This window comes from Brachionichthys hirsutus, chromosome 3 (genome assembly GCF_040956055.1).
Source record: "Brachionichthys hirsutus isolate HB-005 chromosome 3, CSIRO-AGI_Bhir_v1, whole genome shotgun sequence".
Lineage (NCBI taxonomy): Eukaryota > Metazoa > Chordata > Actinopteri > Lophiiformes > Brachionichthyidae > Brachionichthys > Brachionichthys hirsutus.
This window is the reverse complement of record NC_090899.1, coordinates 8,529,722-8,547,452: the sequence shown is the minus strand read 5'-3', so window position 1 is coordinate 8,547,452 and position 17,731 is coordinate 8,529,722. Positions and strand designations below refer to the sequence as shown.

Here is a 17,731-nt window from a genome sequence, read left to right as displayed (position 1 = left end):
GCTCTCAGGAGAGCTTTTGGTTCCTGTCACGTACGACGATGCACCACCTTCCTGACAGATCGGACGAGATGGGCCCGCTTCTCCCGGCACAGCACAGGAAATAGAGCTGCACTCACCATCCATTGAACAATACATAGGAGACCAATCTTTTGTTGATGAAAATCAAGTGGCATTTTTATTTTTAAACATAAGTGAACCCCCGCTGGTATGAGGCAATTAGACTGAAAAGATAGGGTCTTTGTGCACTTTTGATATGACAAGTGAATAATGTAGTAATGTAGAAACACTACAACCTATCTTTAAGGCAGTGATTAAGGGGTGGTGAAATGCCATGGGGGTGCGTGTGACCCCAGGGAATATGCACAGCGAAACTACCATTTGCTTTTTCATTGCCGTACTAGAATAAAGTGTAATTGTACATCCGCTACAGTAGGTGGCAGTGGGACTTTAACATATAGTATAAGTGTAATTATGTGTACGAAGGGAGTATTAGCTGCTCTGCCATGGTTTTTGCACCGAGCAATCAAATCAGCACAATTAGTTTCATTCATTTTTGTTTTGTACATTAAAATGTTTTATATATTGTCCTCCTGATCAATTTATTATTATTTAATTTATTTAAGTTTATTTTTAAGTATAAAATGAAATTAGTTGTTTGAAATTGTTTTTACTGTTTACATAAAGGTTTCATTTTCTTGAATTTAAGGCAAAATGATGCACAAATCTTTTCTGGTTCGGATTAAAAAAACAATATTAATAAAGTTATTATTTGTTGTAAGTGGATCTATTTCTCTCTAGTTGCTAAAGTGCTGCCGTCACTTTAGTTTTCCTTAATATTAATGGAAATGCAATGTTATACAGAGGTGTACTTGTAATAATTTTATAGATAAATTCTACTATTTATTGTCGTTTCGGAGGGTGGGGGGCACAAAATGTTTTTTTCTTTTTTCTGGGGGGGCTTAACAGAAAGCAACCCTAACCCTTAAAGCAACAGGAATGAATAATTTACACAATATAAACATAAAAATAATGCAAGACAGGTAAAGCAAATCTGAAACAATTTGACATTTGAAAGAAGAAAAGGTATTGAAAAAAATTCTGGATGGTAAGGAGCAGACGGGGACATGTCTCTTGCTCTTGGCAGGCTGTATAACATTTTTCATATTTGATATCAGGTTCTACAGGTACTGCAAACACTTTTCACAGTAACAGACAGAGATAAATATACAAGGTATACCAGACACACATATCTTAAATGGAAACATCTCAAGGTGATCTCTTCAATTTCCACTACAAAATCCATTGAATTCTAAATCACAGCTTTACAGCTGTGATAGGAGGAAGTGATGTGTGTCTGCCAAATCTGATATGAATCTAAAAGGCAACCTTAGAGTGATTAATTAGTGGACATTTCTAAACTTGTTAATTTTAACACAACAAATGGCAACAAGGACATAAGAACAAGAGTGAAAACCCTGCACCGAGACTTTAAAAAAGAATGAAGTTGTAAGTAATCAAGAATCTATTTTCCAAATCATCAGGCAGGTGAACAAATAGAGTTTGGATGATTTCGTTTTTCAGCATGTTGATTTTCTCAGTTTTGGTGATTATCGCAGACGCCTACTTTTTGTGTTTTTAATCACAATCCACACAGACATTGGAAAGATGCAAATAGCAATAGCACCATTAAATGTGAAACTAATATCATTTAGAGTATATTCACATTTGCTTTCTGCTGCCCCAGTAAACAACAGTAATGAAGATTGCCCAGGCCACCCCAGACTTTAATGACATCCACAGCATCATCCGACAGATGTTAAAGGACCTCAGGGAAGTCAAGACTACTTTTGCCCTTCTTGTAGACTGCCTTGATGATCTGTGAGCATTCCAATTTATTGTCAAGGTACAGCCCCAGATAATTGTACTCCTCTGCAATGTCCACAGGAATTACCTTGGTGGAAACAGGAGCCATTGGCACCTTTGCCCTCCTTCTCAACCTCGAGCTCCTTTGTCTTTGCCACATTGAGTTGTAGATGGTTCAGATCACGCTATATGACAAAGGTCCCCACTGCAGTCCTGCATTGTCCTCATCACTCCTGCTGCTTGGTGGAATGGTGTCCACCCTGGAGTGGACACCATTCAGGTTTGTAGCCTTGCTGGAGTGGAGATTCTTCAGAAGTCATCTCACATGCTTGAGGTTTATTTTCACTACCTTTTATACTTTCCTTCATGTTGCCATTCTTAAACGCACCCTTCTTAGTCAGAATGGCCTTGATGTCCTTTATAATCCAGGGTTTATTGTTTGCATGACATGAAATTCCAAATTATGCAGAAAACAAAAGGTTTCTGAAAGTTCTTCTCCTGGGACTTGTTACTCGGAGACTGACTAAACTGACTGAATTCGACTTGCTCTGGAGCCAATAGAACACAAACCTTTTAGCACACAAGCCTCGGAAACTTAGAGCTAGTCTCAAGTGAACTTCAAGAGAACTGTGTCGATGCTGGCTGAGACATAAGAGACTCCAATTGCTCTCATTTTAACGTTTTCATTGCGCCGGTTAACAAAGGGTAGCAAGCATTGAAGAACATTCATTGCTATGCTTCCGCCTTACATTTTTCTGTCTTCTCTGAGATCGGTGTTTGCAACATAAGGCCCTGTGTCATTCCACAGTGACGAGGCTGTTGACTGCTAAAAGATTAGCTATGTAAAGTGTGATCTAAATGACATTGACGGGTGGATTGTTTTGTTATTTCTGACAGCGACAAGCATCACAAGCCAAGCTAAGGTAATATAAAATGTGAAATAAGATTTCTTATACAGTGCAGCTAGATTTGTTTCCTCCAATAATGCCAATACCTGGTGATGACATTTAATCCAATAAATCTGAACCCTATGTTTCCCCCTCATAAGATTAAAGTTAGGCCATTAGCAGTTTAAGCTGTTCCATTAAAAGGCAGCGCTGTCGATACTAATTTAAGTGTTTGGCCCATCTCCCTCTCCTGTACTGTCTGGCCTGTCTTCGGCATCATCTCCTCCTCATCCTCCTCCTCCCCATAAGCCCATTAAAAATATCCCTCTCCTGACAGGAGCCTCTCATTGGAAGCCACAGCACAATTCTGAAATTCTGACTCACCAATAAGCCCTCAATGTTTCATGAGATATTTGCAGGTCTGTGTTACAAGATAGAGCATAACTTTAATGGAGGGAAAAAAATGAAGGATGAAGGGAACAGTGCCGATACATACACAGGCAGATAGTACTTGACATAGAAAGAGAAAATAGGACAGAACATGTTATTTTTGTATTCAAGATTTCATGACTTTGTCTGCCTATGTGATGATGGGGCAGGATAATGGTTAGTGCCATAACAGAGATATCACAGCTCTGCGCTCAATGCATCCAAGAGCTCTTCAGGAAAGCACTCAACCAGTTTCAGCTCGTTCATTGTTAAACATTCAGCATGAGAGCAGCAGCTGTTTGGTAAATTAAGTAAGGGTGCTATGAAAATAAAGTCTTACAATGAAAATCATGGACTGCCCTCATTAGCTGAACTCTTATACTGATTCATTCACCCGCGATGACATGATACAGCCACTAGTATCTGTAACATGTAACATGCAATTCATGAAAAAAGAAAACCCTGCAAGTTCTTTTTGCCTAGGCTCATGTCCATGCTCTCATTCTAAGCATATATCAATGAGGTGACAGCCAAGATGTTTCCTCAACATCTGATGCGGAATAGTCACTAGGGAGCCTGCTAACGCCTCAAAATCTCACTAATTAACAGTTTGCATCGGGCGTCTTCAATCCATACCAATATGGCTGCCTGACAACATCACGGTGACAGCGACCACCCAGGGCGTCACTGTCTCTTAATCTTAAATGGGGGAAACCACATGTTTATTAATGAGATTGCTAAAGAAAAACAATGTGTGTTTTTTTAACTTGGGCAGAGCCAGGTTAAATATGTGTTATCCCATGTTCACAGTCTTTATGCTAACCTATGTTAAAGTTTCTTCAAGCCAGCTTCATAAGACATTTATACCTTCACACCTCGACCAGAGGAGTTCTGGATGCGAACTGTTAACCGAACAGTTTACACTTTGTTCAGGTTGATTGGACAGTGTCACCATGTATATGGGCCCCGATTGTACGGAGGGCTATTATTTACATAGTGAAGGTCAAATCCTGCATGGCCAAATGGAATTTAATTAAATCAGGGGGTTGCCAGTTCTTGATAAAATATACAATACTTAACTAAATTTCTTTGTTGACAGCTTTGACAGCAGTTTAAAGACAAAATAACTTAGATTAATAGATGCATAAGCCTCATACAAATGGTAGTCAATGTTCATGTGCTGTAAGTATTGGTATTCCATGCAAATTCTTACAAAGGCCTCAGTGGGTAGAATATCAATCAGACATGGCCAGAAGAGGCCTAGTTGTGGCCCTCCAACACAAACATTAGCTGCATTCACTCGGGAATCAATGCTGATTAAATTCAAATGTTGTAATTAACACCCAATTCAGCTCAAGGCTAAAGTAAGCGGTGATCACCAGAACTCCACTGTGCAGCAAAACTGTTTGAGATGTTGGATAAGAATGTCTTTATCGAACAGTTAGAAGATAACCTCTATTCATTTGCACCTGCTGAAATCAAAATCACTGCAAGTCCGATCAGTTTTAAAGACACTGTACATCGGTCACATCATCACATGCAAGTATAATAAATTACTCAGAAGCCAGAATGAGACAATTTGTACCTGGTATTCATTAGGCCAGAAGGTGCTGACAGCCAGCTCAACCTGGTGCCACTGCTTGGCATGAGATCCCGATGTGTTCCACACTGGATCCCCAAGTGGACCGCCATTGACTCTCACGTAAGCCCGCAGGGCTCCTGGACTGTGGCCATCACGACTGTACAGGAAGTAGCTGAACTGGATGCAGTGTGTGTCATTCTCACTCAGTGTCTGCAGCAGCAGCTGAGCTCGATGACCCACGGCATGTTGAGAGGAGTTCACCAACATGTAGGACCCTGGACGAAGCAGAAAAAAAGATTCAGCTATACTATTGTCAGTTTTATAGCCTGCCATCTGTAAACATTCGCATACATGTTTCCTTGTCTGTATATCAAACATGAACAGAGCAAACACGTTTCCATTTGTCAGAGTAACCAGGGTGATTGCTTTTGAAAACAAGTCACCATATCTGTCAGTCATTTCTTAGATTAAAACGTCTGCAGTGCTTGATCATTTAAAAGAGATGTAAATGTAAAACCATGTGACAGCGGTGCTGCAGCGAGCTCTGTCTCCACAGGCAGTTTAAAACATCTCACTCTTTCTTTTAGTTACATTTTTATGGTATTTATTTATGGTATTTGCAGGTTATTCAGAAAAATAATTTTCAAAATCTTACTAATGTCAACATTTCTGTCAGATGCTTTCTGATACCTGGGGCGGGGGGAGGGGGGGGTTGTATATTAGTTACTGTGAGATTTGAGTTAATGAGCAATCATGTCGAAAAAGAAAATCCACACATTAACCACTTTAAAAGGGTGAATTAGTGAGAAGAAGAAAACATCTTCTGCAACTTACTCCTCTGTGTGTAGGTGGTTGATAACAAGAAAAATAATACACCCTGTTGAACAGAAAGACACAAGTGTTGCTGGCTAAGACACTAGTTTGTGTGAATACTGCAGAGAATCACAAGAACGTGTGAGGAATGGGACAAAAAAGTCAAATTGATGGCTCTTTTCTCCTCTCCAAAGTGATGGCTAAGGTAGGAAACGAGGTTCTCAAAATCCCCCAAAGCCTACTCTAATCAGGATAACATAACCCTATTGCCCTTTGCCAAGCATCTGTCCTGCCTTGAGTCTGTGACCGCTAACGTGATTAGCACAACAATGTTGGAGACCTTCCTGTGTACTCACATAATCAAGCCTGTTGTCTTTGTACTCCAAGGTCTTTCTGTTCTCAGTCAGAAATGATCCTCTGAGACCAGACAGTCACAGCCTTGGCGCCAGGTGTCCTGAAGACATTTATTCTCAACTTGATGTAATAGCATGCAAATATCGAACCACCAGACCAAGAAATCTTTACCGCCGACGCGGCCCCGCCTCTATATTTGGAATCATCATTGACAAAGGATCACAAATTACACACCTCACTGTTTTCTGGGGAAGCACAAAACTGCGAAAATCACAAGCCGATGTTCTGCTTCATTAGATGAGGATGATGGAGATTCAGATACCTTTATCCTGAGTTAAAAGGGAGTTAAATGGAGAACCCTAGAGATATAAGGACGGTCAATATCTGACGGCAAGCACGTGGCCTTTACCACCAAGCCTCATTGCCCTACAGCCCTCTGTCAACAGCCCCTGATTTAGGTCCCATCCTGGGTTGGGGATCTCAGCCCCCTCATTTTGCATTGCCTAATTAGATCTTTAAGAATCCCTCCCTCCTGCTCCCTCGAGGCCCACGGGGGACTCGTAAAATAAGCAAAGAGCTGATGTGCTGCAGCAGCACTGTCCTCACTGCTTGTTATATCCTGCATGTGTGCACCTTTATTTTATATATAGACATTAATACATTTATGTTGACTTTGCAAGTTACTATAATGTGACGAGAAGACGCGTGAAAAAGTAATTCTACTACCCTCTGGTTTTTAACAGGACAGAACGTCTTGAGGGTGCTGCTCTGTTTGCTCGCGCTCCGTTTTATCAGCCTCATCACTAAAGTTGTTTTGTGTTTAGCCTCAAAATGCAGCCGCACACTCGATGTCCTACACCCCACGCTGTCACAGCAAAGGGCCAGCCATGACACGCGTGTCTTAGGGCGCGGGTCCCTGCTCCAGAGCCACCAGCATGATTCTTCAGACAATCTCTGCATTTTGGGAATGAAAAAGTGTTGAATAAATATATGTAAACTACAAAGTAATGAAAAAAATATATAATATGACAAGACAATGTACTCCAAAATACTGTAGAAAAATAATCCATGATTTTGTTAGATGAAATGGACATTTGTCTGATTTTACTGATATAAAACCAATATCCAAACACGTTAGGCTCAAACCAGAACCATTTAGATTGAATATGTGACAATGACTAGTAAATATGAACCATGCGGTGCGATTTTTACCATAAACTTGAGATAGTAACACAATGAATAGCAAATTGAGAAGAAGCTCTGGAGGTGAAGAACCGCAGAATGACTATCACTGCCTTACCCGCACAGATGGTGCTCCCCAGATACTGAAATACTTGGACTTATCTGAAAAGTACTCAACTGGAAGTTGTCAGCTTTTATTATCATCAACTGCACCACTGTGGGCCTATACTGTGTAATCTGCACTCTGCCATTTGCACTTAAGCCTTTATAAGATTGTCAAGAAGAAAAGTTCCTGAAGTTCTTTTTCCTTCTGCCTGAAGTCATTTACGCCACCTAATCAGTGGCACTTTTACTTTCTGTTAAATTAACCTTTAAGAAATAGCAGATTGCATTATTGAATGAAATAATACTAATATGAAATAATACTATTCTAAAGAGCGCCTCCTTTTTGAATTAGTTGTTGTAATTGGAATATTCACATTGTTCCTCAAATGTTATATTTGAAGATTATTTTCTATTACTGAAATGGATTAAGTGGACTAAAGCTGAGCTAAGCCTTTAAATATTAACTTCTAAAACACTGTCCCTGGAGGCATGTGTAACGGTCTCCTGGTCCTCTACTTGTGATAGAGACCTGCAGATATCAAACACATATCAAAATAAAGGATGAAATTAATTATGTGTATACCGTAATTTAAACCGATGTGGTGGTAAATACAATCAAAAGCATCAAGGAACTATACGACACGGCACCGGTTTTTAACGACATACCAGACCATATTCTGATATGTATATTTTTAGACTCATTTTTATATAATAGCTCTCCTAGTTTCCTGCCTTTAAATAATAAATCACATCTTTATAATGTATCTGTATCACAGCTACATAAATATGTTTATGTTATGTTAATCTTCTCTCTTAATTTTTTGTCACTGAAATAATCTGACTGATTTCTATTTGTTCTTTTTTTTTTCATGTATATTTCAATAAATGTCTTGTTTCCAAGAGGTCATTTATTCTTTAAAATAAATAAAAAGAATCAGGTAGAATTGTTATGTGCTACCATACATGTCCCCACACAAGGTAGCACATTATGAATTATACACTAAAGCACTGTAAAATCTGATAAAGTTCCACCCGTCCACTGATGCCCCTCCCAAGGGCAAAAGGACATCCATAACAAGATTAGGACGGATCCAGCACATCATAATTCATACTCAGCTCTGTTGGACAACAACCTGGTCACAGGCTGTAGGGGACACTATCTGTGGTAAGTCAAAGCGGAAGGAGGAAGGGTTGATATTGAAATGAGCTGTTTGGGTTGTGCAGCGCTGATTCTTCAGGTAATGTCATAATCATGGCGGAAAACACAGACAAGAAATGTGCAAATAAGACCAGAGTCTTTGACATGGGAAATAACACGAAGCCCAAGGTTAAAGAAATGCCCCCCCCCCCCCCATGCCTTTCTCTGTATTCAGCAAAACGATTTCTCTGTCATCCAAGGTCAGATTCTGATTGAATCAGATTAATTTAATGGGATCCTTGATGGTTCTTGCTGTATAATCGATGTTAGTTTCAACCCTGACCTGGTCTCCGCACATGAGCCTAGATCTCTACTCATTCTGGAATGAAAAGGTTGTTTTAGATAAAATCTCAGAGGGTCTGATCTGCCCCTATTTATTTGATTCAGTCCACAATGATCTGCGGCACATATAAATAAGTAAAGAGAAAAATAATAATACTGAACTGAGGGAAGAGTGCATCCTTGGCCACTGGCCTCAAAAGCATATTAGTGCCGTTCCCTGCATGTTTGGTCTCATTCTGAGATTCTGGCTCACAAATGGGAAATTGTCTCATTATGTGGTGAAATTCACAAAGTGGTGAGAGCTTTCAGCAGTAGAAACTGTGATCATAAACATAAATGTCATATCACCAGATGTCTGTATGTTTATTACCCATCATTGCATAAAGTACATCACAAGGTTGTGCTTTGACCTTAATGATCATTTGAGCCAAGCAGAGAGATATAAAAAAAAAACATAAGCAGGAAGAGGCTTTGATCAAGAGGATGATGGGTGTGGACAGGTCAAATATAACATGTGACACACATAACCAACTCAAACCCCTCATTAATTTTAATTTTCACCTTTACATTCACTAACAGTATTAATTTAATGATATATTTCTGACTTTAATCATATTTTTTCACATTTGCTCATGTTAGACATGCGGAGAAAGGGAACACATGACGATTGGATTTGAGGCTTCTCCTTCGCAGCTGGATCAATAGAACAGGAAATCAGCTTTGCATCAGTGCATGAAGGACTGTGAGGTTTTCCATTCACAAGGCTGACACATCACCTCAAGTAGGGAAGCTAATCTCATTTTCATCCCTGGCTCATTCTATCACTCACAGCACCACTTCTATCATTCTCCCGTTCTTACTTTCATATCATGTTTCATTATCACTCCTGCCATCCATCAAGCAGCTATAGTCTCCCACAAATTCAAACTATTCAAAGCAGTGCCTTGTGAGCACTGGCATTTTTTATTTTTTATTATAAACTGTTGGTCAATCCAGCTTCACATTCAGTTGTCTCACTGACCAGAGATCAATTTAAAACAACACATTCTCTGTCATGTGCATGTAAATGCTTTTTTTTTTTTAAAGACCAGCATTCATTATATGAACTGATTGTTTTTCATCCAGTCAGCCTCTACCCTGTGTGTTTATTTTACTTTTTTCATTGCTTTCCAAAGCCCTAATTTCAAAGTCCAAAAATACCAATTGGTGGCAGGTGGAAGTATTGAACTAGTTTGTCACCATGGGGAATGTTTATTTATTTTTTTGGCACTTTTACTTTTTGTCTATACTTTTAAAAACTCAACTTGACTTTTTGCTCTTAACTTTGTCTTATCCTCTCACTCAAAGTAAGAGCTGTGGCTGGTTTCTCTGCAGGTCTTTATCACCTCAAGTAGAGGGCCAGTAGACCATTACACATGCCTCCAGGGACAGTCTGGAGAATATGGGCTAGAAATTGAGAGGGATGGAGTAGAGGGCCAGCTGAAGACTGATGTTCAAGCAGAAAATAAATGAAATACAAGCAGTGCTACTGTTGAAGTAGTGCCTTCAAGCCTTTGAAAAAGATAAGACCAGGTCAGCAAGTGTTGTTGTCTTCGTTCCAGGGAGGGAGAGGGAGAGGGAGAAGGTTTAATTTCTCAAATGTCTGCTGGTGCTGACCTTTGAAGTTGTCCGCCAGACAGTTTGGGATCTACTGCCAGATTTGCCAGGACAAAGACACAGGATTGTACATGCGAGAAATGAGAAAAAGATGCTCAAGGAAGGAAGGATGGAAGGATGGATGGATGGATGGAGATTTATGTCTCAGTATTTTTTGTTCACTTCAAAAAGGCTTAATTCATCAGTTCCATAGCTGAACAGAGGAAAGAGATGTCAAACAGGTATACACAACTGTGTAAATGATAATTGCCAATTACCATTATATACACATTATTTTGAGGTTTGCCCAAAATGCCTCCCCTCACAATGCCGCATATGCAGCCATTAAGCAGTTTATTGTTGTCAGTTTACATCTGCCAGATAATTAAATACAGTAATACCTCGACATACGAATGCTTTGACATATGAGCAAAATTTAGCTTTGAGGCACAAGGATAAATTTGAGACACGGGGAACTTCCAGATGCTGGCGCTAATCGCATCACTCGTTCGGTTCAGGTATTCACCACCTTCTACCACTACTACACCTCGTACTCTTCTATTGCGCGTCTCCCGTGTTGTGTTTCAATTATTTACGTGATTTTGGCTCTATCTGTGAATATTCTTTATAAGAGATGGGTACAAAGAAAGCGAATGGTAAGGATGGCAGTGAGAAGAAAAGATGCCTGGTGATGATGGAGATGAAGCATGAAATTATCGATCAGTGTGACTGTGATGTCCGTAAGGGATTTGGCACGCCAGTATGAGCGGAGTACATCGACGATATGTGCAATCCTCAAACAGAAGGATGCTATGAAGTACACAAAGCCTTCCAAAGGAAGAACTATTATGTCTAAGTTCATGTAAGTCTACATGTAAAGGTACAATTATGTAATAAAATGTCTACGTACCATCCAACCCTCTGAATTTGCAAATGTGTATGTGGATGTACTGAAAGTGTCATCACTATATTTAAGTATTGAAAACCATAGGCAACACTTAATGAGGACATAATGAAAGCAGATGCTCTTATGTTTAAGTTGAAGCCAAAGAACAGTCCGTCAGGATTAGCAAAAGATAATTTCCTGTATATTTCTCCCCAGCAGCCGATCCAAACCACAGCCAGAGAGGCAGAGGTGCTGTCTGTTGCAGCACAGCCAACCGCCCCACACCCCCACACAAAATTAAATCATCCACAAATCTAAAACATATGACTGAAATTAGTAACTCATTAAATGAGATGAGTGCAGCTTTAACCACCAGAAATGCAAATGAACATCATAATTGCAGATTTGTCTGTTAATGCATTCTGGACTGTTAACGTTCATAAGAGCCTCTTAAAGCTATGCCGTAAGACATGGATGGACTGGAAGTGAAACCTTTGGTCCAAGAAGACATTTTTATGAGGCATATTCTGCAGCAGGATGACGTTTTAAACTGAACACATTTCAAAGACAAAAAAAAATGATGTTGATAGATGTTTCTCATAGCTCTGTTGGTTGTAATGCAAAAGTTCAAACTTGATTTCCATCCTCTTGCTGAGTTGTTCAGAAATGTAACTGACCATGAAATAAGACTGTCACCTCCATCACAGACAGAAAAACGACATAACCAAGGGCCTTTGACGAATTTTTCCTCCATTTGTTCGGCATAAAAAAGTTACCCACCAATCAGCAATGCATCACCATTAACAGTCTGGTCAAGGTGCGAGTCTATACTGCCGTTCTGCAGAATTAACATGTCACAGAGTCAGCTGGCCAAGCCGGATGCTCCATTTAAACAGACTTCATGCCATAAATTAACTGCATATTAATAATATTCAAATTACAGGTGTTTTTAATTGCAATATACCGAAAGACTATACGGAGCATCTTTTTTTCCCTGATTTTATTGCTCACATCCGTACTATAATTCTGCAAGCAGAGAAGGCATCATGGTTCAGAGTTTTTCAGCTTAAGAACGGCTGTGGTATACCAGATTGGTTCACTGCCTCCATCTGGAATATACTGCAGGCCAAGAAAGCTGAGAAAATCCACAGGATGAACATGTGGAGAAAGAGGCCAAGGCCTTGCTGTGGTGCTGCTCAGCTGTGGTTCCAGGGTGTTACAGAAATCCATGAACCTGGCCCTTTAGCACTCGGCAGCACTTTGTCAGCGAGTCATCACCCTCTGAGAACATGTGCCACAAAGACATGCTTTCTCCCTGTGCCACATTTTGCAAAGAAATTCCAACAACAAATAAAATATTGATGAGTGCTGATTATCAATGTGAGTTCTTGTGGTTTTCTTTTATATCACCAACTGTCATAATCAATATTATTATTATTTTCCATTTGGTAGGTGATATAAAATATTACTATTTTTGATATGCTGATACTGAGCTTGAAACTCAGGCATTATGATGGTTTGCACTTAATGAATTCCATAACAACTTGATTTCTAGTTTTGAAGATGCTCTGCCTTCACAGATTCACGCCGCTAACACCATTGCCTTATCGCTAATCATCGTGCATTCTGCCATGTGTGTGGAAAAACTCATAAATTAATATTTACACAGCATCTTATTATATTCATGCTCAACAGCTGAGCATATGTTCAAATGTAACTCGGGTGTGACTCTAAATTACAACGACTCCAGACAATACCCATATGGCTCTCTGCTGCTGTCCTACATTTAATGCCTGCAAGGCATTTATACATTCCTCTGTAAAACCTGCCCATTTATTTAAGAGCAGCACCCAAGCCTTGAGGGCTTTAACCCAGATTGCTATGCCCCTGAGCGATACTAATATGGGAAGGCGTGAAGGAACGCATTTCTCCCATCATGACAGAGCAATTATATGCAGATTTGAATATACTGTATCTCCTTAACTGTAGAATGATCCATCTGACCTTCTCTGCTGAGTTGCTTAAAATGCTATCGTGGCCTTAACCTTAGCCTGCTCGATGTCCTGTCTGTCAGCAACCCAGGAGGAATTATATTAAAAAATAGAACAAACTATAAGAAGGGCACATTAATTCATTTTCTGTATGCCCTTTCTATCTGAAAAGCTAAATCTAATATTGCTGTAAAAAAGACACTTCTACGTGCTAAAAGGGTTAAATGGACTAAATAGGTGGAGGAAATGAATAAGCAGAGGCAGAGCAGAGAGAATGCAGCGACAGACTACTTTTCTGATTGGATTTTCATCAGCTCCTTGTTATCAATGACTGATCCCATTAGCATGGCAGCATGGCAGCATGTCGCTGTGGCTTCCGGGGATGCAGCTGCATTAAAACACACGCCATGGTGTGGTCATCTGTCCTGACACGGTGCTAATGAGCAAGAGAAAATGAACGACAACTGGCAAATGGTGACATGTTTGAAAGTGCACAAATCACTTCTCGAGATTTATTTCTAAAAAAAATAATAAACAGACATGCTACGTGTACTTGAAAGATATTTGTGGTTTCTAAAGCTCCGCTCAAAGTCAACATTGTAGTGATTTAATTGTATTGCTTTAGGCATACTGTATCTCAGGATATTAGCGTCAACAGCAATAAATCAGCATAATAAGCCATTCAAGCAAAACAGCCCTACATACAAGCCGCTTGCGTTCTCTCTACACAAACCCACATTCTGCATGCACCTAATCTGGAATATTGTGTCACAGTGAAGTCAACCGATGCCTTTTAAATGGCTTTCAGCATTTATTTATTTTATTTGAATATTAATGAGTCTACTTGTTTAAAGAGCCTTCACCAGTGGCATCAGCAAAGATGTCCACCCACAAACATTTCATTCCCAGTAAACGCTGGCAGCTTGCTTCTTACAATGCTCCAACAGTGACAGGGCAGCTCTCAGGCTCTGCTGAATTGTACTGTAGACACAAATCACCTCATCTGCAAATGCCGTGTGGCGTTTATGTAGCTGGACTCACCAAATGAACAGTGTGAACAAGGGGTTTGCATGACTCGGTAGAGAAAGACTGATTGTGTCCAGGTCTTCATAGCGTGGCTTTAGAGGCTGATGGATGGACAGGTGCCAACCTCAACCGAAGACGACGCCTCAGTCTATTGCCGGATAGATAAATATGAGGCCGACGCTGATAGTCATCATAATGACAGCCAGGCTTAAGCCAACAGCAGGAGGCTGCAGCGCTGCCTATCCCAGAAGTGTAATGTGCTTGTGATTAACTGTCAAACCCGGCCAGGTTTGGTGGAAAGATGTTCTATCTCCATAGGAACCACTCATCATTGTGACAAATACCGCAGACCTGACCTTGGCCCCTCCAAGAAGGGCGCAGACAATGATGAAGGAATTATCAAAGTGTAAACAATTAATGTTGAATCATTCAAATGTGTTGGTTGTCTTTGTAACTGAAACACGTGCATCCAAGAAAGAATGGCAGAAGAGTGACGGTTGGCAATCAGCTGCAGCAGCACCTTGAATTAGGTGGAAAAACCGAAACGACTGAGGCTGATTCCACAAAGACATGTCAGACTACTCTGTCGCTTTAGGCCAGGAGCCAATTTAACAAGGATTTAAGGAATAGATTTCAAATATATATTAAAAATCTGTAGACTTACTAATTATCTTACGTGACAAAGCATTCCTTAAAATCTGGGCAAATTATTTTCTTAAACAGAACACGGCTCAGCAACGTTAGTCACATCAACAGCACAGGAAACATAGAGCAGAGAGAGAGAGTTCACCAAAACGAAGACATTTGGCATTTGTAATACTGCGTTGTTGAAAGGGAGCGGCTTCTTAATGCAGCAGGAGTCAGACCAAGTGTTTAGTCTGGCTCAGTTTCCCCTCAATAAATGAAATGCATATTTCCACTAAACTTCTGGAGTCTCTATAATCTAATCTCCTTTTCTATACTTGCTACACAATAATTTAAGAGCCACACTTTCCTGTGTGTCCAGAATTCAGAGAATATTTTGCACTTCTAAAGATAATAGAACAGCTTTGTGCATCCATTGAATTTAGAAAATTGTTTGATGTCTGGTTAATAATTACATTGGAGTCAAAGTTAGAATATGTTTCTGTGAAACTAGTCTCTGGTATGTTTGCATGTTTGCTCACTGCCCTACTGTCATGACTTACTGAACACACGAGTGAACATTTTTTTTAATGAAGCACCTGTGCTTTTCTTTTATTCCATTGTGAAAAGCTCAGATTCTTCTCCAACATGAAGCAATCAACAGATCAACTAGCTTCTTTCAACTCACATCTCTTTTCCACAACAATGTCAAGGTTGCCCTTGATGATCCACAGACTTCACTGTCGATCCTTTTCAAAAGAAATATTTCCAACTTGATTGGAAATATTCTCTACTGAAGACATTCAAAGAAAGTTCTTTTTGTCTTTTTTATTTGCATATTCAGCTGAGACCTCTATAAACTGATTCTGTTCACCTCTCGTCTATTAGGAAAAGGCAATTAGTGTTCAACACATGCAGCAACACTCTAGTTGACCCTACAGAATGAGTTCACACGGCCTCTGCTCCATTGAAGTGTCCCATTTTAGTCGCGTCACCATAATGCCAGAACCACTGTTACTCATTACCTAAATGGCAGGCAATTATTAAAAGTCAATAATTGCAAACTGATGCTTTATTGACCCTTTTAGAGAAACCTACTCAATGTATTTGACTTATCTTCCAGGTAGCATCCCTCAACCAGACTGGTGTTGTGTTTTAGTCAATATAATCCACAAAACAATTGGGAAGGGGGGGGGGGCTTCCCAGACCGCAGAAGATCCCCAGGTTTAAACCCTTTCTGTGAAATGCTCAACGGGAAACCAATGGAACGATTGACTATTGTATGCAAATGCAGTAAACAAATGCAGCAAAGCACCATAAGGAATGCTTCGTGACTGTGGATGTCACTTGGTGAGACACACCTGCTTTGTCTCCATGGCCCTGATATCATAGTGGAATCCTATGGAAGGTGTGACGGTTAATTACACGCCCACCACCATGTTTAAAACAACAAACGCAACATTTTCTCTCACATCATGCATGACTATTTTCTGCTGGGGGAAAATCTCCTCTTTATGAGACAGGCGCAGCCAGTCAAGGCTTTTTTCCCCAGCATAAAAAGTGTTTTCTGTTTTCCACAGCTTGGAAGAAAATATGCCTTTCTTTCTTTTTCCCCTGTGTGTGTGTTTTTTTTTTTTAAGTCCCATCGATTACTACCTCTGCTGAGCAGAGTGGAATTTTTCTTTTCTTCTGGCCCTCTTTGTGGCTCCTGTCTGTGGTGTGACATCCTTGTCCTGACAACGGGAATGTGAGAAAGAAAGAAAGCCCTTCAGAAAGAAAAGAGAGAAATGCACTAAGGCAGCAAATCAGCCCAGCCAACTTCTCACTGAGCCTTTATATTCACCACACTGCCTTAGGTGTGCAACTATGCACCATAAGTACAATGAAGACTGATTAAAGCAGACAAAGAAAACAATTTGGACATGATGTTCCTGATGAATCATGCTTTCTCCTTCTTGCTTGCCTATTTTTCCCCATTTTTAAATATTTCTCTTCCAACCACAAATTCAGCTTTGCAGGTTTTGTTTCCTGCTTTAATTCTCTCCAGGCTGTTTGTTTCCCAAGTGAATTACAGCTGGTCAGACAACAAGCTAGGCGATGCCCAATAGCGGGATATCTGTCCTCCAGTACCCTAAAAATCTATCGGACTGGATCTCATTGTAAATTTTCTATTTCTACGTATCACACTGTTATTACACTGTCAGTATTCTGCGGATCTGGTTTCTGTTTTTCTGCAACCCATGAGGGAATTTCCTGCAAGAAAACTTTGTAAAGTGGCAAATCTGCAGAATATTGCTATAGCGATCTCGGGCATTTCTGGAAAGACACATTCGTTCTACAAAGCTCACTTTAGAATAATCAATAAATCACAGCCGACAAAACATTATTTCTCCAAAAACTCTCCAAGTTTCTAAATCTCTGCAGACAACTCAAACTTCTTCTTCTCTGCCAGGCCTTTATCTCTTGCTTAAAAAGAATCAGAAACTGTCAAAGTGCCAAATTCTGAGGAGCAGTAGGATGGCCATTAGGCAACCGTAGAGACTGCTGCGTTCGTTTGCTCGGTTTGCGAGAGAGAAGCTCTGAAAAGCCCAGCCAAGACCCAGCCTGCGAGCTCAGGACCCCAGTTCTTCCTCTGCAGCCGGGCTGTGCTCATCAGCGAGACTGTCTGTAATTTGAAATGAAATGGACGGAGAATGAAGGATCCACCGACTGACGCTGTAGCATGAAGGCTTAAGTTTGACAGGTTGGAAAAGGTGCACCGGCAAAGATCAATCTTGTCTTCAGATCATTTGTTTTTAACCTCATCTGGAAGATGGATGCTTTTTAAAGTATTTGTTCAAAGATATGTGCTTTTTCACAATTAACGTCACATAT

General features: G+C 40.1%; 1 protein-coding gene across 1 annotated transcript in view; it reads right to left on the bottom strand.

Annotated features, from left to right (window-relative positions):
• The window catches only part of ptprub (protein tyrosine phosphatase receptor type Ub), a 128,350-nt gene that overhangs the window by 65,023 nt on the left and 45,596 nt on the right, over window positions 1-17,731 (bottom strand). Inside the window, exon 3 of the mRNA XM_068760308.1 lies at window positions 4,765-5,036. Within this exon, the coding sequence (XP_068616409.1) occupies window positions 4,765-5,036 (272 nt within the window). The remainder of the gene's footprint in view (window positions 1-4,764; window positions 5,037-17,731) is intronic.